Below are 21844 nucleotides of genomic sequence, written 5' to 3'. Positions count from 1 at the left end.
CGAAGGACCAAAGGAGCCGCGTGATCGCTGGACCCCAGCTAATCTGCATAGAGGAATGACAGGCATCCGCTGGGCAGGATCCGCCGAGCCGGCTGCGGCCGGCCGGGCTGGGAGACCCGCGCGGGGGAGAAGGTGAGGGGACCCGGCGGGCCGCTCGGCACAGGCCGGGACATGAACGCTTGGAAGTCTGGCTGGGAGCGGACCCATGATCGAAGGACCAAAGGAGCCGCGTGATCGCTGGACCTGGCCCTGCGACCCCAGTCATGGGCCAGACCTCGGTGTCCACGCTGTCCCCGCAGCCCGGCAGCGGTGAGTCCCGGGCGCACGCGATGCGCTCCAGCCGCGCGGGCGCGGGGCTGGCGGCGGGGCCCGGGGGCAGGCAGGGCTAGTCGTCTGGTCGGGTTCCGCTCGGACTCGCCAAGTCCCTCGGAGAAACCCCAGAGGTAGCGCTCGCCAAACTCTTTGTCGTGAAAGAGGAATGCCTTTTGGGATCCAGCCGATTTTACCTTAAAGGCACAGGCTCCATTTTTCTGTGCGCGGTGCTTCGCTGTGGTTTTGTATCCAAATTATTTCGGAGCCAGAAACTTACGGGAAACGCCATTTGCGTATTACTGTGTTTTTAAAAACGCGAAACTTAGAGAGCAAGAGAAACATGCCAACAGGTTTTTCTGTATTTATGAGCAGACTAGGAATGAATGCTTTCAAGCTTGTCAACTGATTTATGGTTTGTTATTTGGAGTAGAAGCGCTGATCGCCTTATCCTGGCAGAACGCTGAATACTTAATAACTACCCCCGAAATGCGTAATTGTTTCAAATGAGACTCGTTTTGTTTATAATAGACACAGCAGCTATAACATTTAGGGAAACATATCTCATGAACTTAGTTCTCCAGGACTAAAGTTAGTTGTATGGAAACGTGTGTAACGTGTCTGGGTTCTAATGCTCTGTTTTAAAAGTCTCTTTTTTTTCCATTTTTTTAAACAAAAAGAGGGAAGTAAGGTACGTCTGGCATTTCCCCAGCAGTGTAGGGATTAAAAAAAAAAAAAAAACTGTTTGGTAGTGTTACTTGTGATTGGATAAGGAAATAAATTTAAAAGGTACTATTTTGATATTTTCCATCAACGATTAAAAATAAAACTCAAAGGAACCATTTCTGTCGTTCGTTGAGATATTTGATACACTTTTGAAATTGTGCAAACATCAACAGGATCTTGCTGAAAGGAAATGACAGGGCACAGAGGAAGGTTTTTTAATCTGCCTCAGGATGTCTAGCTAGATAGTATTCTGTCATTCCAACTTCCCACCCCACTTTATACCCAGTGGGTTTCTTTAGGTAGCACAGCTGCACTCCCTGAGATACCACAAGCTTTGCTGAGGTTTCTGTTAATATCACAGAAGACTTCTCTGCAAAGAAGAGACATCAGAATCAGAATATACCTTCTTTACCATTAATGACAGGGCTACAGCTCTGAACATCAAAAAGACTTCATGTTGATAGCTCTTCAAGAGATTTTTGCGGGGAGGGGTTGAGTAGGATTTTAAATTTAGTAAAACTATTTTGTGCAAATAAGACTCGATTTCCTTTGTCTTACCTTAAAGTAATGTGAGACTTCTTTTCATTTCAAGGAAGGGTTATATTTTTAAATTTGTGCACCGGCAAAGATAGAAGTAAATCAGTACTCCAATACGAGAGGTATACAGAAAGTATTGTCCTGAATTTAGTGATTTTTATCACAAAATATTATTCGAGTGAATATTAGAAAAGCAAATTTTGCCTTAATAAAAATCAAGGAGTACTATATAAATGATGTCTAATAAGCAAATAAAATCCTGAAGTGAGACTCCCTGCCTCTTACCCAGTACAGCAAAAAACACCCGGATTGCTATAATTCCAAATCAAATGACTGATTATAATGAGAACCTGTAATCTACTTAAGTAAAAAGTGTTTTAAACAAAAAGTTATGCTTTATCATAGAAGATAATTCAGAGAAATATCTCACAGAATGGTGTTATACTTAAATTGCAGGTCCTCAGTTTTGTGGATTACAAATGTGTATGAATTGAAATGACCAATCCATACATCATAAATAGAGGGTTTTTTATTTTTCAGTTATGGGATGACAGTGGTTATGACTTAAATTGTGGTATTGTAAAAGCAGAACAATTTTCTCATGGTATCCAGTATCTCTAAGTCTATTAGAGCTACCCCGTTTCCCTGAAGGTTTGTCATCAGATTCTAAGTGAAAACCAAAAAATAAAAATAAAAAATAAAAAATAAAATAACGCTCGCTGAGTTTTATATTCTTGTCTGTATTTTTCTGAGTCTGAGACTGTCAAACTCTCTACTATTCCAGGTATTTTGTTCACTCCTTGTTAGCTGTTTAACTCTGGCTTTACAGATGGTGTGAAGATCCTTGTTTGATCTTAGCCATCGACTAGTTGTTTAAGTCTGGAGCAGCTGCTTAGGATTACAGTATTAAAGATGATTCTCATCTTAATTGCTTAGTGGGTGAAAATCTGTTTAAGTCAAAGGAATCAATAGCACTGAGTTTAATTATTCATACTTATCGCTCAATTTGGCCTTTTGTAAAAATCTTCATTATAGGCTAGAAGTTAGCTTGCTTCTCCCCGTTTTGACTTTAGGCTCTCTAGAGCCTTTCAATTTAGGTTGCACCTAATTCTCTGGGATCTAGGAAGACCATTAATAATTTTTTCTGAAAATATGCAGTTAGATCCATTATTTTAAAAAAAGCTGTATTGATGTATAATTCACATACTATAAAATTCACCCATGGAAAGTGTACAGTTCATTGTTTTTCAGTTTGTTCACAATGTTATGTGACCCTCAGTCTCTATTCCCACCCTATTCAACCAGCAGGCTCTACTTCAATTAAACACTAATCAACTCTTCTGTCTCTATAGATTTGCTTAGTGAGAACATTTTATATCAATGGAATCATAATGTGTCATTTTGTGACCGGCTTCTTTCAGGTAGCATAATGTTTTCAAGGGTCATCCATGTTGTAGCATGTATCAGTTGTTCATTTCTTTTTATTGCCAAATAATATTCTACTGTACGAATATGCCACATTTTATTTATCCATTTATCAGTTGATGGACATTTGGGTTATTTCTGCTCTGGGCTATTTATGAATAATGCTGCTCTGAACTTAATGTACAAGCTGTTGTGAAGATATGTTTTCATTTCTCAGGTATATATTTAGTAGTGGAATTGCTAGATTATATGGTAGGTAGTTCTATGTTTAACCTTTTATGGTGTTGCCAAGCAGTTTCCAAAGAAGCTAGACCATTTTACATTCCTGCCAGCAGTGTATGAAAGTTCCCATTTCTCCATATCCTTACCAACATTTGTTACTGTCTTTTTGATTATAGCCATCTTAGTAGATGTGAAGTTATATCCCATGGTTTTGATTTCCTTTAATTACTAATGACTTTGAGCGTCTTTTCATATGCTTATTGGCCATTTGTATATCTCCTTTGGAAAAAATGTCTTCAGGTCCTCTGCCTAATTTTAGTTGGATAATTTGACTTCCGTTGGAGTTTTAGTTCTTTATGTACTAGCTCCAAATCCCTTGTCAGATACATGATTTGCAAATATTTTCTGCCATTCTCTGGGTTGTCCTTTCATCTTGATAGTGTGATTTGCTGCTCAGATTTTTAAAGTTATGATAATGAGCAGTTTATCAATCTTTTTCTTTTGTAATTTGTGTTCTTGGTATCGCATCTGAGAACTACTGCCTAACCAAGGCAAGAAGATTTACACCTATGTTTTCTTCCGAGAGTTTTATAATTTTGGCTCTTACATTTAGGTCAGTAATACATTTTGAGTTAATTTTTATGTGTGGTGTGATGTAGGGTTTCAACTTCGTTCTTTTACATGTGAATATCCAGTTGTTCCAGCACCATTTGTTGAAAAGACAGTTCTTTCCCCATTGAATGGTGTTCCACTGCTGTCAAAAATTGATTGACTGTATATGTAAGGGTTTACTTCTGGACTCTCAGTGTGGTAATGCCAATTACCACAATGTCTAGATTACTGTAGCTTTGTAGCAAATTTTGAAACCTAGAACTATGAGTTTTTCAACTTTGTTCATTTAAAAGTTTCTACTGGTTATTCTGGTTCCCTTGCATTTTCATATGAGTTTTGCAATCAACCTGTCAATTTCTGCAAAAAAGCCAATTAGGATTTTGATAGCAATTGTATTGAACCTGTAGATCAATTTGGGTAGTATTGCTGTCTAACAATAAGAAGTCTTCTAATCCATGAAAATAGATGTCTTTCCATTTCTTTATATCTTCTCTCTTTTCACCATGTTTTGTAGTTTTCTTTTTCTTTTCTTTTTTTTTTTTTTTTTTTGGAGACAGAGTCTCTCTCTGTCGCCCAGGCTGGAGTGCAGTGGCCCGATCTCAGTTCACTGCAAGCTCTGCCTCCCAGGTTCACGCCATTCTCCTGCCTCAGCCTCCCGAGTAGCTGGGACTACAGGCGCCCGCCACCTCGCCCGGCTAGTTTTTTGTATTTTTTTTTTTAAGTAGAGACGGGGTTTCACCATGTTAGCCAGAATGGTCTCGATCTCCTGACTTCGTGATCCGCCCGTCTCGGCCTCCCAAAGTGCTGGGATTACAGGCTTGAGCCACCGCGCCCGGCTTGTAGTTTTCAGTGTAGTGCAGTGGTGCGATCATGGCTCATTCACTGCAGCCTCAACCTTCTGGGCTCAAGTGATCCTCCAACATCAGCCTCTTGAGTAGCTGGGACCACTGGTGCCCACCACCATGCCTGGTTAATTTTTGTATTGTTGTTAGAGATGGAGTTTTGCTGTGTTGCCCAGGCTGATCTCAAACTTTAGAGCTCAAGAGATCTACTCACCTGGGTCTTCCAAAATTGCAGGGATTATAGGCATGAGCCACCGTGCCTGGCCTGAACTCATTTTTTAGACCTACTAGTTTTTCAGTGGATTCCTTATAATTTTCTATATACAAGATCATACTATATACAAGATATATTTACGTGTGCAAAGAAACAACATTTTAATTCCTCCTTTTAGAGTTGAATGCCTTTTTTTTCTTATTTAATAGTTTTGGCTAGAACCTTTAGTCTAATGTTAAGTAGAAGCAGCAGTTGTGAGCATTTTTGTCTTGCTCCTGATCTAACAAAGAAAAGTCTTGTTTTTTTTTTAACCATTAACTGTGCTATTAGCTATGGTTTCTTCATAGGCTCCCTTTGTCAAAAAGTTCTCTTCTATTCCTAGTTTGTCAGTGTTTTTATCATAAAGATTGTTCAATTTTGTCAAAGGTTTTTCCTGCCTCTATTGAGGTGATCGTATGGTTTTTGTTCTTTATCCTATTTATTTATCACATTACATTAATTGATTTTTGGTTGTTAAACCAACTTTGCATTCCTGGGATAAATCTCACTTGGGTAATGTGTATAATCCATTTTGTATGTTACTGGGTTAGGTTTACAAGTGTTTTACTGAGAATTGGATCCATTATTTCTAAGTACAGGCTAAAACCCAAATAGGATGGTTTCAGTACCCTCTGGCATCATGCCTTAGGAGGACTGAGACTTCTGGTATTTCATTGTCAAGTGTAGAGCATGGTAGATTGGATACAATAAGTTTTTGGTGAATATATGAATGAGTCAACAAATAGTTTGACTGCTTTAAGCCAATGACCATATGAATGAGAAGTATGTATTATTTATATTCGTTTTTTAGTCCAAGAATTACAGTACTCTGACTGTATTGTCTGAAGGGAGGTGTCTGAATCTAGTAACTATTTCTTCTAGTTTTTTCCAACCCCACCCCATTTTCACAGTACCACAGACCAACACTTGGCTGCTTCTCCTCAACCTTTGGGTTGAAAGGGCAGATAATGCCACTGTCCCCATTTTTAAGAGACAAGAGAACAAGTAAATGAAGTGTGCAGGATCATACCTAGGTTGTGATAGAACCTGTATTTATCTGTGTCTCTGGGCTTCCAAGTTTTATTCAGGGCCCTGTATTTGTCTTGTCCAGAATATTTATCCATTTCCTTGTAAACCAGGCACAGGAAGAAGTCCTAAAGGCAAAAACTGATAGAGTTTGTTTTCTTTACGGTGTAGTATGCACATGGTAGGAAGGCAAACATTACAAGATGGTTTGGGATAAAAATGAGTTTATCCCCTCCCAGAATCCTCCAGTCCCACTTTCCATCTATAACCCAGCATGAACAACTTTTTTTCATTCCACATAGTTTTCATTCATAGATATCTTTGTCAGCAGTCAAACAAGACATACTATACTTACTGCCCAATACTTCAAATTTTTCGTGTGATATAGCTTGAAAATATTTCCATCTTGATCTCTTTAATCCTATAAATGAACACTATGATAGTATGTGGATATATCAAAACTTCCTTTAAAATAATACCATTGTATTTCAGTATTGTTCCTGGGTTATCTGCATATGTGTATGCTATTGTGAACAATATTGAAATGAACATCCGTATCTACGACCTCTCTCTGCACTCCAGGCTCAAATATGCAACTCCCTATTTGACAGTTCTGTTTGAAAACTTGCTGGGCATCCCAGAAGTAACATAGATCTAATGGAAGATTTGATTTTGTCCTCCAAGCCAGTTCTTCCCCTGACTTTCTACATTTCACCAAATGATACTCCAACCACTCACTTATTCTAGCCCAAGATCTAGGAGTTATTCTTAGGTTTTCCTTCCACCCTCCACATGGATCCATCAGCAGGTCTTGCTCTTTTTTCTTCCCAAATATATCTCAAGTCCATGCTCTTCCATCTGTCCTTAATGCCACTATCCAAGCTCTGGGACCATCCATACATGGACAGCTGCAAGTTACATGTCCTAATGACATATTAGCAGTAGAGTTGCTAAGTTAAAAGATTTGTGTGTTTTATTTTGATAGACTTTTTGCTACATTACTCTCAAAGAGGCTCTCTCAGTGTATCTGCTTATTATATGAGACTTTGTGTTTCTGTACTCTGTCACCACCACTGCATATCAGGGTCACTCTTAGCCCATAGCCTTGTGAGAATTAGAAGTCACTTCCTCTGGTGAGGCAGCTCCACAGCACAGACTTAACAAGTGGAACATTAGCAGGAATTTAGTTCCCACTCATTCTCTTATCTAGGTGTCCTTCTGCAGTCAACACTCTACACAACTGTACATGACCACAATGCTGTGCATAAATAACTTTTTAGACTCTTTGTAAATCTATATTTAAAAAATGGCATCTTATTTTAGTTATGAGTGATGCAGGACATTTATATTTATTTTTCTTTGAATTGACTATTTTTAGACTTTCCTTACTTTTATGGTTTCTTACAGATTTGTATTTTCAGGAGATTAGCCTTATGTCTATTATATATTTTAACATTTAAAAAATTTTTCTCATACCTTAAATTTGTTTACAGTATTTTTTTATAGAAAACTTTAAATTTTTAAGTCAAATTGATTAGTCGTTTTCTTTCTTACAAGCTAGGGCTATTTCCTCTGCTTTCCTCTGCTATTTTTCTTGTGTTTTAAATATTTGATCTCTGTAATTTATTCTGGCTTAAGATGAATAGATTTAATAATATAAAACTTTAAAACTTTTATATGGCCAAAAAAATTAACATCAGAAAGTTGAAAAGGAAAATAATAAGGTCGAAAGAAATATTTAATTATGTATAAAAAATAATAGTTAATATCATTAATGTAAGACCTCTTAAAAGTCAATAACAAAAAGATAAACAACAACATAGGAAAACAAGTAAATAACATGAACAGGCATTTTCTTTCTTTTTTTTTTGAAACGGAGTCTTGCTCTGCCGCCCAGGCTGGAGTGCAGTGGCCAGATCTCAGCTCACTGTAAGCCCCGCCTCCTGGGTTTTACGCCATTCTCCTGCCTCAGCCTCCCGAGTAGCTGGGACTACAGGCGCCCGCCACGTCGCCCGGCTGGTTTTTTGTATTTTTTAGTAGAGACGGGGTTTCACCGTGTTAGCCAGGATGGTCTCGATCTCCTGACCTCGTGATCCGCCCGTCTCGGCCTCCCAAAGTGCTGGGATTACAGGCTTGAGCCACCGCACCGGGCATGAACAGGCATTTTCTAAAATATCTAATGGTTACAATTGTGAACTCACTATGGACCAGGAACTACTCTAAGTGCTTTACTTGAATTAACTTTTTAATACTTATGACGTTCATCCGGGGTAACTGATATTAATATCCCCATTTTATAAATGAGGAAAACCAAAGTACAAGAGCTAAGTAACTTGCCCATGTCACTTGACCAAAGAAGAACATAAGTGATCACTTGGTATATGTATGAAATAAGATTTAAGCAATTAAATGGAAAAAAAAAAAAAAGGGATGCAACGGATCACCTATGAGTATAGCAAAGATTAAAATGAGTAATTCCCAAAAGACATTTGTTTTGTGGTAATTTACAGTGTTACAACTTATCAGGAAAGCAGTTTGGCAATATATTTTAAAAGTAATAAAATGTGCACTTAGGCCGGGTGCAGTGGCTCACGCCTGTAATGCCAGCACTTTGGGAAGCCGAGGCAGGTGGGTTACCTGGGGTCAGGAGCTTGAGACTAGTCTGACCAAAATGGTGAAACCCTGTCTCTATTAAAAATGTAAAAATTAGCGAGGCGTGGTCACGGGCACCTGTCATGTCAGCTACTTGAGAGGCCGAGACAGGAGAATTGCTTGAACTTGGGAGGAGGAGGTTGCAGTGACCCGAGATTGCACCATTGCACTACAGCCTGGATGACAGAGTGAGATTCTGTCTCAAAAAAAAAAAAAAAAAAAAATGCGCTTAGACTACTCTTAGACCCAGTAGTTCCTCTTATAGAAGTACATTGTAAAAGAAATAATTAATTGCTCATGAAAACAATTTTTACAAAAGCCAAAAATTGGAATTAATAGTCAAACATCAAGAGACTTATTGAATTTATGGAAATACAGACATGTGATAGAATAAGCCATTTAAAAATGATGTAAAAATATTTTTAAAGGCAATTTTAATGATAAATAGCATCAACAAGTGAAAAGGCAGGTTGTGAAGTAATATGGTTCCATTTTAAAAATATGTAAAAAAGAAATTTATTTGTACATACACATAGAGGAGAGGAACTTTTTTTTTTTTGAGACGGAGTCTCGCTCTTTCGCCTGGGGCTGGAGTTCAGTGGCATGATCTCAGCTCACTGCAACCTCCACCTTCTGGTTTCAAGCAATTCTCCTGCCTCAGCCTCCTGGGTAGCTGGAGTTACAGGCATGAGTCACCATGTCCAGCTAATTTTTGTATTTTAATAGGATGAGATTTTATCATGTTGGCCAGGCTCGTCTCAAACTCCTGACCTCGTGATCTGCCCGCCTTGGTCTCCCAAAGTGTTGGGATTACAGGCGTGAGCCACTGTGCCCGCCCAGGAACTTCGTTCTTGAAGAGTTGGTGTGACAGTCATGGCTTTTCCCTGCTTTGGAAATGATCAAACCCAAAGTTTCCATATCCACTGTCCACCTGGCCCTCGACCGTAATTAAAGTCGTGAGCTGACCTGCAACTGTACTAGCTTTTCTCCAGCTGCGTGGATTCTGAGCTTTAAGCTCAGTGGCTGGTTTTCAGCTACTTTTTTTTTCCTTTGTCAGTGATGAAAACAAAAACATTGGTCCCAATATAGCCACCTTCTTTTTAGATTTAATTGTTTTTTTAGTCTGTTTGATAATAATGTGAATGTCACTTACTTTGAGAGAAAGAATGTGAGCAAAATTTCAGCATCACCTACTTCTCTTTGGTCCGTAGCTCATCAGATTTGGTCAGTGAGTAATATCCCAAATATTTTAATTTTATTTTTAGCAGTCTGAAATAGAAAATAATAATAAATTTATTTTATTTTTAGCAGTCTGAAAACATAATGGCTAATGAGCAAGTCACACATCACCTCTTGCCTTCTTAATGCAGTGGGGAAGGAAATAAGAATTGTAAGAATTGGTCTTACAATTAAGCCTATTTAATTTGAATAGAGGAAAAATTCCAACGTTTTTTGTTTTCTTTGGGGACTTTACTGTAGCAGGTTAACTGCTAGTCTGTATTCTTGGGAGAAAATATTAATATTTAGTGAAGACTCGACTGGTGCAAAAGTGGTATTAAGGATAGAAATAGTCTTAAGAAAATAAACACTTCTTGTTTCCTCCCCACAAAAGCAGGGGAGCAAAAACCAACACTACAGAAATACAGAAAGGAATGGGCAAGTCTCATTACTTGCTAAAAGGTTGCTCTAACCATTATCATTTATGTTTATAAACCATCCCTCCATTTATTTTCATTTCAAGGGGCTGGATGTTTTTATTCACATCAACCTTCTGGCAGGTAAAACACTGCAGCCCTTACACTAAGGAAATTTGGCTGCCAAGGAGGGACTGAAGTGCTATTTTGCTTAAGAATATCCTGGAAAGCTGTGCTGGTATGTGCTTGGCAGGTATAGTCCTACAAATCAGCCTGTTTTATGAGGGGATATTAAGAAGGAGAAGAGTGGCACCTTCATGCAGGAAGCAGTTCCTAAATTAAAGTTATTATATGTAAGGTGTTATGCTAAGTAAGGTGGGAAGTTTCAAAGTTAAATCCTACACAGACCCTGCCCACGAAGCGTCCAGTCTAGAAGATGCTTAGTGAAAATGTGCAGAAATGAGAGTGGAAGGGAAGGGATACCTAGAGAATTGTAGGACTAGATCAGGAGGCAAAACACAGAATGGGGACAAGAATTCAGGCTCTGAGAAGGAAAGGGGTGGAAGGCAATACTGAAAGCCACAGGCAATGGGAACCACTGAAGCTTTTTTTTTTTTTCCATCAAACCAGAGCAATGATTATTGCTTTGCCCAGGCGATGAGTCGGCCTGCCGCATGCAGTATAGGTTTCACGGGGAAAGACTGAAAGTGGGACCAAGAAGTAGGCTGGAATAATCCAGCAAGGTGAAGTGGATGCCTGATGTGGGGTGACAGGTGGGTAGAGAAATGGGAATAGGGTCTCACCCAACTCTCAACTCCCAGAGTTACCCAGTTTGTGTCTGCAACTCTGACCTCTCTCTGCACTCCAGGCTCAAATGTGCAGCTCTGTATTTGACTGGTCTGCTTAACTTGCTGGGCATCCCAGAGGTAACATAGATCTATAGAGAAGGTTTGATTTTTGTCCTCCAAGCCAGTTCTTCCCTTGACTTTCTACATTTCACCAAATGATACCCCAACCACTCACTTATTCTAGCCCAAGATCTAGGAGTTATTCTTAGGTTTTTTTGTTCCCCCTCCACATGGATCCATCAGCAGGTCTTGTCCTTTTTTCTTCACAAATGTATCTCAAGTCCATGCTCTTCTGTCTGTCCCTGCTGCCACTACCCAAGCTCTGGGGCCATCCATTACATGGACAACTGCAGTAGATTCCAGCTGCTCTTCTGCTTCTATTCCCACCCTTCTGCAATACATTTTCCACAGAATAGCTAAAGTAATTTCTTAAAGCATAAATCATGTCACTCACTCACTCAAAACCTTCGTGTCCTCCCACTGCACTTGGAATGAAATCCAGATTGCATAGTATGGCCCTCGAGGCTCTACATGAGCCCATATGATCCCTACCCACCTCTCTGACCTCATCTTCCATCACTTTGCCCTGGTCCCCTCTCTACTGCTGCAGTCTCACTGCCTTTTTCAGTCCTCAAACAAGCCTGGCTCAGTCCTACCCATGGACCTTGGCTGTTGCTGCTCCCTATTTGAGACACTCTTTCCTTGGCTCTTCACACAGCTGACTCCTTGTTTCGGCTGCATCCTTGCGCTTCATAGAGACCTTCCCTGCCTACCCCTCTCCAGAATAACTCCCCCCCGGGGCACCACCCACAGCTCTCTGTGCCTTCATTGCACTTAGCACTCAGATGATCTTGTTTGTTTTATTCATTGTCTCTCTTTGCTAAAACAAAAGCTCCATGATCTAAAAGACATCTGTCTTATTCACCAATGTTTCTTCTTATTCCTAGATATATGCCTGACAACAACACTATTTGTCAAATAAATGAATAGCTCTGTTTGACCAGGTCATATATTAGTAGAGTAGTAGGAACTGAGTAGAAAGTTCAGGGGCATCTAAGAAATGTGGATTTGTTTAAACTGATTCTTTAATCTTTAATTCTCCAGTCTCTAAATAGCATGCTCTTTGCTACCTGTTGATTGATTGTTCAGCATGACACATTATCTGCTGAGCTCACAGTATGGAAACCGAAGACATAATTCTCTTTTTTACCCTGCCCCAACCCCTGCCTCTCCCCATTTCAAAATCATACATTTCCTATTATTTCCTATTCTCCCATTTTCTCATGTTCTCAGCAGTCTTTTTTTTTTTTTTTTGAGACAGAGTTTCTCTCTGTTGCCCAGGCTGGAGTGCAGTGGCCTGATTTTTTTTTTTTTTTTTTTTTGAGACAGAGTCTCTCTCTGTTGCCCAGGCTGGAGTGCAGTGGCCTGATTTCAGCTCACTGCAACCTCTGGTTCCTGGGTTCAAGTGATTCTCCTGCCTCAGCCTCCCGAGTAGCTGGGATTACAGGCACCTGCCACCACACCCAGCTAATTTTTGTATTTTTAGTAGCAACAGGGTTTCGCCAGGCTGGTCTTGCAGTCTGGTCTTGAACTTCTGACCTCAGGTGATACACCCACCTCAAACTTCCAAAGTGCTGGGATTACCCTTGTGAGCCACTGCGCCCAGCCCCAACATTCTTATATTGTGTTTTTTATTATATCAGTCGTCTGTGTAACAGCAGAAATGCCAATGATAGCTAAGGCTTGTGGTAAACCACGATTTCTTTTTCTCTCCCGCGTACCTTTTGTTTTTCCTACTGTGTTTTTGTTAGATTGCTAAGTGTCCTACATACTCATCTCCATACTTTCTCTTGTTATGTATTTAGTAAATCGCTTGTCAATATGTTCAAACACTCGAGTTATTCTTTCAGGTTCATCTTGAAGAGCTTCATACATAGCCTTTGCCCTCTTCCCATGTGGACTGGATTTTCTCCGAGCCCACTGTCCGGCTGTTGTCTTGGGATCGCTCTTCCTCACGCCTGGGGGATTCCTTCCGCTTTCCTCTTGCGTTGAATCTCCAGATTGCTGGATCCCACGCCTTTTTTTTTTTCTTTCTGTGTCTATTTCCTTATTTTGGCAGAGCACACAGAGTGCTTCTTGAGAAAAGCTCATGGGGTGTGTGGTTTTGAGTATTTGTATTAGAGCGTGTCTTTATTCTGGCTTCATGCTTGGTTGATAGCTTGGCTGGGACATAAGGTAGCAAAGCAAACTTGCTACAATATGCACAAACACCACCATCCCTCCCAATTCGTCAGGATGAACATTTTCCTTTTATCTAGAAGACTTGGTTTTTCTCTTTAGCAAATAGCTTTTAACTCATTTCAAAAGACTTTCTTGGGTTATGGTCGCACAAGATCTCAACTTTGACCTGGCTTGTTGCAATGGTCTAAAAAATATTTTATGGAAGTTTAAGTTTTATGGTACATAGACTAATTTAAAAATGTGCTTACGGCCGGGCGCGGTGGCTCAAGCCTGTAATCCCAGCACTTTGGGAGGCCGAGACGGGCGGATCACGAGGTCAGGAGATCGAGACCATCCTGGCTAACACGGTGAAACCCCGTCTCTACTAAAAAAAATTACAAAAAACTAGCCGGGCGAGGTGGCGGGCGCCTGTAGTCCCAGCTACTCGGGAGGCTGAGGCAGGAGAATGGCGTGAACCTGGGAGGCGGAGCTTGCAGTGAGCTGAGATCCGGCCACTGCACTCCAGCCTGGGCGACAGAGCGAGACTCCGTCTCAAAAAAAAAAAAAAAAAAATGTGCTTACTGTGATAATAATGTGCTGGAATTTTTAAAGAAGACTCACATTTAAGATCTACATTGAATAATTGTGCTATTCCTGTATTTTTCTGTGTTTTTATTTTAGGGATGCAACATCTTTATGGGATGCTGGTTCTGATTGGATCCTGGGGGTATTAGAAACTACCATTGATATTTCACAAAAGTGCCCAATTGTGAGACTCACTTAATGTGCAAAATACTGATTGCTGGGTCCCACATTATAGGTCAGCAAAATCAAAGTCTTTTGGAGAGGGGTCTCAGAGTCTGTGTTTTCAACAAACATTCCAGAGGATTCCTAAGGTGAGAAACATCTTCTGGAAAACAAATTATAGGTTAGTCGTACTGTACAGATGCTCCTCAACTTGTGATGGGATTACATCTTGATAAGCCCATCATAAAGTAAAAAAAAAAAAAATAGTAAGACAAACCATGGTAAGTCATGGACCTTCGGTATTTAAATTAAAAACAGTCCTCATTTGAATATTTATGTGTGTCTTTCTCTTTACTTGAGGCAAAAGTTACAAAATATCCAGTTCAGAGACTCTGATGTTCTGTACGCAAATGCTGGGATGAATTGGGTCATTCATATTAACTGTTTATGAGCAAATATTCCTATTGTCAAGTAGAATGTTGAGATTCTTATGGAATATTATTGCCAGAAACCTGTTTGCTTTTATGTTCATTTTGTTAATATTATAAGCAGGAAAATAATGCATTTCCCACAATAACTAGGTTTGAAGTAAATATATAGTTACATTCGAAGGCAAGGAAGTTATCAGCAGAATGCCAATTACTGTTTAGGAAAAGGCCACAGAATTTCAACTTTTCAAGAAGACCCCTATAAACTTCATCTGAGGGTGCTGCATGCTAATTACTTAACCCAACACCAAAGTCAAAGAACAGGTCTCTAGATGAAAATAGCTGTTTAACAATGAGTAGGAAGAATTATAAGAAAGATTTTAGTTAAATACATTTCTGAAAAGGAGGCTGAGCCCTTTTCCTTTTTAGAACTGTAGGCGGCAAATTCTGAAAATTCCAAAAGGAAGCAATCATTTATTTAAGACTTCTGTTCATGCGTTCCTTTCTGGATAATGCTTGACTGTTTATTTTCGCCTCTGTTTGTACTTTAGGCATCCTTTCCTTTCAATTTTGTGCCTATTTTCAGCCCATTGCCCAGTGTGAAGTAAATTCCATTCAATCTTAATTGGGGTCTCTTAAAAGCTTTTTCTAAAGAATTTTTCAGCCTCCCTGTGGAAGGCCACTGTTTGTTGCCTAAGGTGTTTCAGGGTGTGCTGAACATTCCCTCTGACCTTCCTTCTTGTATAAAAATGTTTCTGACAACAGCTGAGTGGCTCACAGGATGGAGAAGGGCAGTCTAACAGGATGATTCAGGATTGCGCTGATCGATGTCATCTATTATAAAGGTATTTTGTGTTTTTCAAAATTTCTTCTGCATCTGTAAAGTTAACTTGTGTTGACCTGCCAACCTGTTTATGAAAGAGCCGGATGAGAATGGAAACTTGGAATAAACCAGAACAAGTTAACTGAGCTCATGCCGTGGGTTCCTGTTGGCCTGACTGCTCTGTGCTTCATTTTCCTAAAGGCCTCTAAAGCGGAATTGTATACATCTGTGCACAACTAATGTTCTGTCGCTTGGAAAGTACTTGACTGCCAATTTTTTAAAGAAAACATGAAAAGAATAAAATCAAACATGAGATTTTTAGAAGAATTTAGAACTGTACACTTTTAAAAAACTGAATCCCCTTCAGTCATCCAACCACAGAATGTCAGAACATACGTATACCTCATTTTCCAAACAAGAATGTTTTAATTTAGGAAGCCATTATAAAGTAATCATAGCAAAATCCTTCAAAGAACTTTTCTTTTTCCTTCTTTCAAGTGGGCTGAGGTGGAGGTGAGGTTGAAAGCTGTGTGACATTTGCACTTTACCTTTGACATGTTAATAAATAACTTTGCAGATAATGGTAAATGTCTGTACAGTATTAGTCTGCTAAGGCTGTCATAACACCATACCACAGACTGGGTGGCTGCAACAACAGAAATGTATTTCCTCACTATTCTGGAGGCTGAGGTCTAAGATCAAGGTGTCAGCAGGGTTAGTTTCTGCTCAGAGCCTCTGTCTTTAACTTGTAGATGGTTGCCTTCCCTCTGTGTCCTCATACAGTCCATCTTCTGTGCACACACACACGTCTGTGCTCAAATGTTCTCCTCTTATAATAACCCCACAGGAGTAGAGCCCACCCACATGACCTCATTTTACCTTAATTTTACTTTTTTAAAGACCCTGTATTCAAATATGGTCCCATGTTGAGGTACTGGGAGTTAAGATTTTAACATATGAGTTTTGAGGGACACAATTCAGCCCATAGCAATGTCCTTTTTTTGTTTTTGTTTGTTTTGTTTTTGTTTTTTTTGAGACGGAGTTGTGCTCCGTCACCCAGGCTGGAGTGCAGTGGTTCAGTCTTGGCTCACTGCAACCTCCGCCTCCCAGATTCAAGTGATTCTCCTGCCTCAGCCTCCCAGGTAGCGGGGACTACAGGCATGCACCACTCCACCCGGCTAATTTTTGTATTTTTAGTAGAGACAGGGTTTCACCATGTTGACCAGGCTGGTCTCGAACTCCTGACCTCAGGTGACCCACCTGCCTCGGCCTCCCAAAGTATTGGGATTACAGACATGAGCCACCCTGCCCAGCCCCTTTTTTCTATATTTTTTGAATAGGCCATTTAAGGATTTTAAGCCATGTCCCTAAAACCAGTGTACAAACCAGGATTTATTAGCAATGTCTCATAAGCACACTGCATCCATTGTCTTTTGTCTGATTTTTCAGTTTCATTTATTAACTGATTAAGGCCTCTTCCCCACTCACCTCAACAGTGCCATGTTCAGTGGATACGACTTGAGTAAGAGGAGGCGTTGAAGGTGATTTTCAGCAATGTAAATTAACCAGTGTGACTAGGCAGTACTCTTAGGAAGTAAAGCATAGGCTGTTGAGTATATGGGGTAAACTTAGAAAATGGAATATGTGTTCGTGACTAGCCTGGGCAATGTGGTGAAACCCATCTATACGAAGAATAGAAAAAATTATGTGGGTGTGGTGGTGTGCACCTCTAGTCCCAGCTACCCAAGAGACCAAGATGGGAGGATCACCTGAACCCAGGAGATCAAGCCTGTGGTGATCCGTGATCATGTCACTGCACTCCAGCCTGGGCGACAGACAGAGTGAGACCCTGTCTTAAAGAAAAAGAAGGGAAAGAAGGAAGGGAGAGAAGGAGGGAAGGAAGGAAGGAAGGAAGCAAGCAAGGAAGCTAGGGGACAGGGAGTAAAGAGGGAGGAAAAGAAGGAGAGAGATAGGAAAGGAAGGAAGAAGAAGAAGGAGGAAGAAGGAAAAAAGGAAGGAAGGGGGAGGGAAAGGAGAGGAAAGAAGAAAAGGAAATAAAGAAAGAAAGAAATAGAATATGTGACATTATGTTTCTGCCGTTGTGTAAGGAATCAATACCAGTAACTTGTGATTGGAGCACCAAATTGATTAATGTTCAGGAAAAAAAAAACAAAACTACTTATCAAGATCCTAATCCCAGTGTGGTCAGTAACTAATGTGGCTACCTGACTGCTTTTATAATCTTCTTTGAGGGTCCTGAATGTGAAGCACTGTATTTGGAAAAATATTTTGTTCTCAAATGTCACTACGTATATTGTCTTCCTTTTCTCTGTTTGGTTTTGCTGGCTCTGTATGCTTTCATTGTCTTAGATGTGTTTGAAATCCACAGGGTGACATGTCTCTTTGCAAAGAGCTACTAAAATAAGAAAGAAAATGAATAAGCATGTTAAAGAAAGATGGTGTTTAAACACCTGTCAAAGTAAAGCCAGAACAAGAATGTTCTTGCCAGAAAATGCAGCAGCCCCATTGAGACAGGTTGGTAATTTGAAGATGATTCATTACGACTAACTGCATTTGTATTCTAGCCCATATGCATTGTAAACCACCTAGCAGGCTTCCAATGATGTCTTCCTGTCAATTTGTAAATCTCACAGGAAACTCTTAACTGGTGCAGTCAGTTTTGGTGGACTGCTTATCTTGTCACAAGACATGAAGATAATGCTTCCAAAGCACACCCACCTCCTGTAGGTTCCAAATTCCTTATTTTATTGAAAAAGGTCCCTCAAGCTGGTTAAGCACTCTAATAAGAATTGGGTGCATCAGAATCTAGTGACCCTAGGTCCTTTTGTAAAATGATTAAAAACTCTCCCTAAACCTCAGAAATTATTTAATTTTATAGGCATCTCTTGGACCAGGAATTGCCTTGAGATGGCGAGATACAAGCATTCTACAAAGACTGCAAATAAGACTCACTTCTCTTAGGCCCTTACCCGAATCCAGATTATGATGGATTGGGCATGGACGTCAGGGCGTGCAGAAGTTCTTAGCCAAACCTCTACACCCTTTAGTTGTGACTCTGTCATTGTAGACTTTTAAGGCATCTTGCAGATTAGAATATGCTGAGTACTCAATCGGAGGAGGTTAAAAGTCATAGAATATTGGTGGTCTTCCAAGTTGAGAACAGTTCACTTGGATCCAAGACCCTATTTCGGATTCAACATTCAATACCCGAAGGCATAAAAATGGCGTCTTATTGTAGACAGTGGAAATAACTGATAAGGATTTAATTAATAGTTGCTTGTGGTTTTGCAGTGCCAGTCCAAGTTTATTTTCATTGCTGGGTACCGCAGTCGTAGAGGCAAAGAGAATGAGCGTAAGGTTCCTGCTAGATCTTGAAAAGGGAGGGGCAGAATAAACAAAGGGCCCTTTGATAATGATTTCTTAGCTAGTCCAGTGGATAACATGAGTCTCATCATCGAGAATCCTCCGGGACTTTGTCATCTACATTGAATTTATAGGTGGTCTTTACTTAAAATATCTGAAGTTAATGGAATCATGAAACGGATCTTTCCTTTCTCTTTAGATTGTGACATTAGGCATATTTGGAAACAACAGTAAAATGAAACTTCCTGTGTTTAGCAGCCTTAGCAACACATCTTATATGGTGCAGGGTTTTTAAAAACCAAAAGGAACAACAACTTGTATCTGACTAAATAATGCCTAATTACTTTCACCTTGATTTACTAACTGTTGTATTAATCAAGTAAGCAACCGGGCTTTTCAATAAAATAGTTTTATGTTTCTTGGTTTGGTTTTTAAAATTTATTTTTTGCAGGTGCAAGCATAAAAATAAAAAAAAATTCAGCAATTTCCCAGCTGGTAGGAAATAGAGCCAAGTCTTAGCTCTTCTCTCATTCTTGTATATGATGTCAACCTTCTTGCTTAGTTTCTTTCCTTAATCCAGGGCATTTCTGCTATAGAGTAGTGGGGATTTCCCTCGAATCTTAGTTGGTTTTAGCAGCTCCCAGCAATTATCTTGAGACCAACGGAGAATGCAGGTATCTGTTTTGGGTGGGTATACAGGAATTTATTTCAGGGGGCATTTTTGTTTTCCTGGAGACCTCTAGAAGACCAGGAAAATATTTTTCCAAGAAATTTTGCTGCCCCAATTGCTCCAAATCATAAATAACCCACTCTCTATTTTTACTCCCCACAAAACCTCTTATCAGCCTTTTTCCACTTGCTTACATGTATTATCTCTATTAACACTAGCCACAACCCAAATCGTGAATTGTATTACCCCATTCTACAGATGAGGGACTCTGAAAGGTTGAATTACAGACCTAAGGTTACCAACTAGAATGGGGAGGAACAGATTATTACATTCAAATCTTTCTGGCACCGAAAGCCCATGTTTTTCCTTTGCAGTACTCACAGGTACGTGTTTATATTTAAAATGGCTGTTTCCTATTTTTTAAGCATATGCGAAGTTGTATCAGCGTGACAAATAGCTGAAGAATTAAACAAAACAAACTATTTTCTTCTCTGGAAGCTTTAGTGTGGAAATACCTAAGTGTCAGCCGTCTTTCCATTTGCTTTTGCTTCCCTTAGGGTACTGGTCTAACCAGAGATATTTGCTTCACAGTAGAAAGATGAGATAGGAGAAGTGGTGTGTTCTGTTTAAATTGGAATAAAAACTTGTTGCTGGCTGCTAGTCTTAAAGAATGATTCCTCGTCATTGAACATGTTACATTGTAGAGTCAGATGTTTGCCACCACAACAATGGGCTATTATGCAAGGTAGTTCTACCTTGTAGCTCCGATATATTTAGTTAATTGAAAGCCTAAAATATTGCCACATAACTAAACATCTGTCATAATGCTATATTATCAAATAATTTAATTTCAGATTAAAATGGTATTATAGTTTTCTATATTGTTCCACTGTTTTCTAAGAGATTCAGGTTCTCGTGTGTGACGCCTAAAGAGAATGGAAAAAACAAAAGCAGTATGGATTTAGTTCCAATTTAGTTAGATAATTTATTTTCTCTTTTCTTTGCCATGGAACAAAATTGCCTTTCTGGCTTCCCCAATTAGGAGAAAAAAGGTTAAGTTTGAAGAAAAATCTGAGATGAGAAAGAAGGAAATGTTAACAAAGAGAGTGCTCTTGAAGAAATTAATTTTCACCACTCATCGCTGGGTGAAAATAGAAACTTCTTAAAAGACAATTTCACATATAAATTATTCCAGCTGTTTTTCAATTATTTGTCTTTGATGAATTGTCTTTCAATTACCTTGTAAAGAGCAATTAAGTGTTTGCTTACCTGAAAACTGTTTCAGCAATGTCTGTACCATTCTTATGAGTGTTAATCATCCTTCCTGCTGGCTCTGATATTTTCCCAGTTTCAAACATTAGTGTTTGTTATATTATCTTTCAAAATATTTGGAATTCTACAGGAAGGCACTGTTGGAAACAGTTTCCTCTGTGAAAAATCTAAAGACCTGCTAAAATAAATCATAGCCTAGGCCTTGTAAATTATTGCCCCACATTTTCCCATGACTTACTCTTTTTGTAAATATTTTTAGGGACCTTTTTGTGGCCTAAGTACAGTATAGGGACACCACCAGGAATAAAATCAACTTGCTCCCTGTCCTCATGGGACTGCTAATCTAGTGGTGAGAATTATTATCTTTCCTTGCTTCTCAGAAAGGTAGTCTTTTTTTTAAACTACTCACTTAATAACAACAACAATTAAAAATCATTTTTACAGTTTCTGAAAACGTTGGTGAATTACAATTGACTACTTCTGAGGTTCTGTTATGGGCTTTTCCCCATCATTCTAGAACATATTCGGTATTTCTTCAGACCAGTGTTGAAAATCTAAATAAAAATTATATTAGAAAAAGATTTTGGAATAAGCTGGTTTTGGATGGTGCCCTAATTAGATTCAGAGGCTTTCTGTATGTGTTTTATCCAAATCCTGCTGGTGCAACTCATTCTCTGGAATGCTTGTTTAATACACCTGTCATTTTAAAGAAAGAAACCAAAATAGAACATCTCGCAAGTGGGGCATCCTCAATAACTATGTTAGAAACAATATAAAATCAACACTAAAGGCATCATTTTTATAAAATTGTTTTTTTAAAAAGCAATTAGTGGAATTGTTTCTCTCTCTCAAGAGAATTAGGTATACAAACCAAGGAATGTTAATCCTTTGCTTTTCAGTGGCTTTTAAATGGTTTCCTGTTTAATTCGAATAGGATATTTCTACCTTTTAGGCAATGCTATGAAACTAGACTAAACCTCTGTAGCCCTCAAACAATTCTACCCTGAATTTTAACTCATAATTTGGAGGCCATTTTGTGCTATGTCTGCCATGGGAACTAATGCTACAGTGCTACTGTGTGAGCCCTGGGGTCCCCCACATTTCCTACTCACTACACAGTGCAGGTGTACATTTGGGTAAATGTTTGTTTGACTAATGACAGCCTCTCTCATAGCCTGCAAGCCTCCGAAGGGCAGAGATCCGATCTGTTTTTG

General features: G+C 39.4%; 1 protein-coding gene across 3 annotated transcripts in view; it reads left to right on the top strand.

The window, feature by feature from the left end:
• Positions 1-21844, top strand: part of PHACTR2 (phosphatase and actin regulator 2) — a 235422-nt gene that overhangs the window by 67611 nt on the left and 145967 nt on the right. For 2 of the 3 annotated variants that reach the window (XM_011962033.1, XM_011962032.1), the window contains exon 1: positions 65-309. The exons of the other annotated variant lie outside the window; for it this stretch is intronic. In XM_011962033.1, coding sequence (XP_011817423.1) covers positions 264-309 — 46 coding nt within the window. In that variant the 5' untranslated portion in view covers positions 65-263. Of the gene's footprint in view, positions 1-64; positions 310-21844 lie in introns of those variants that run through there. 3 annotated transcript variants of the gene reach the window in all.

This window comes from Colobus angolensis, unplaced genomic scaffold (assembly GCF_000951035.1).
Source record: "Colobus angolensis palliatus isolate OR3802 unplaced genomic scaffold, Cang.pa_1.0 Scaffold58, whole genome shotgun sequence".
In the NCBI taxonomy this organism is placed as follows: domain Eukaryota; kingdom Metazoa; phylum Chordata; class Mammalia; order Primates; family Cercopithecidae; genus Colobus; species Colobus angolensis.
The sequence above is the reverse complement of the archived record's forward strand: the minus strand, read 5'-3'. Positions and strand labels throughout refer to the sequence as shown.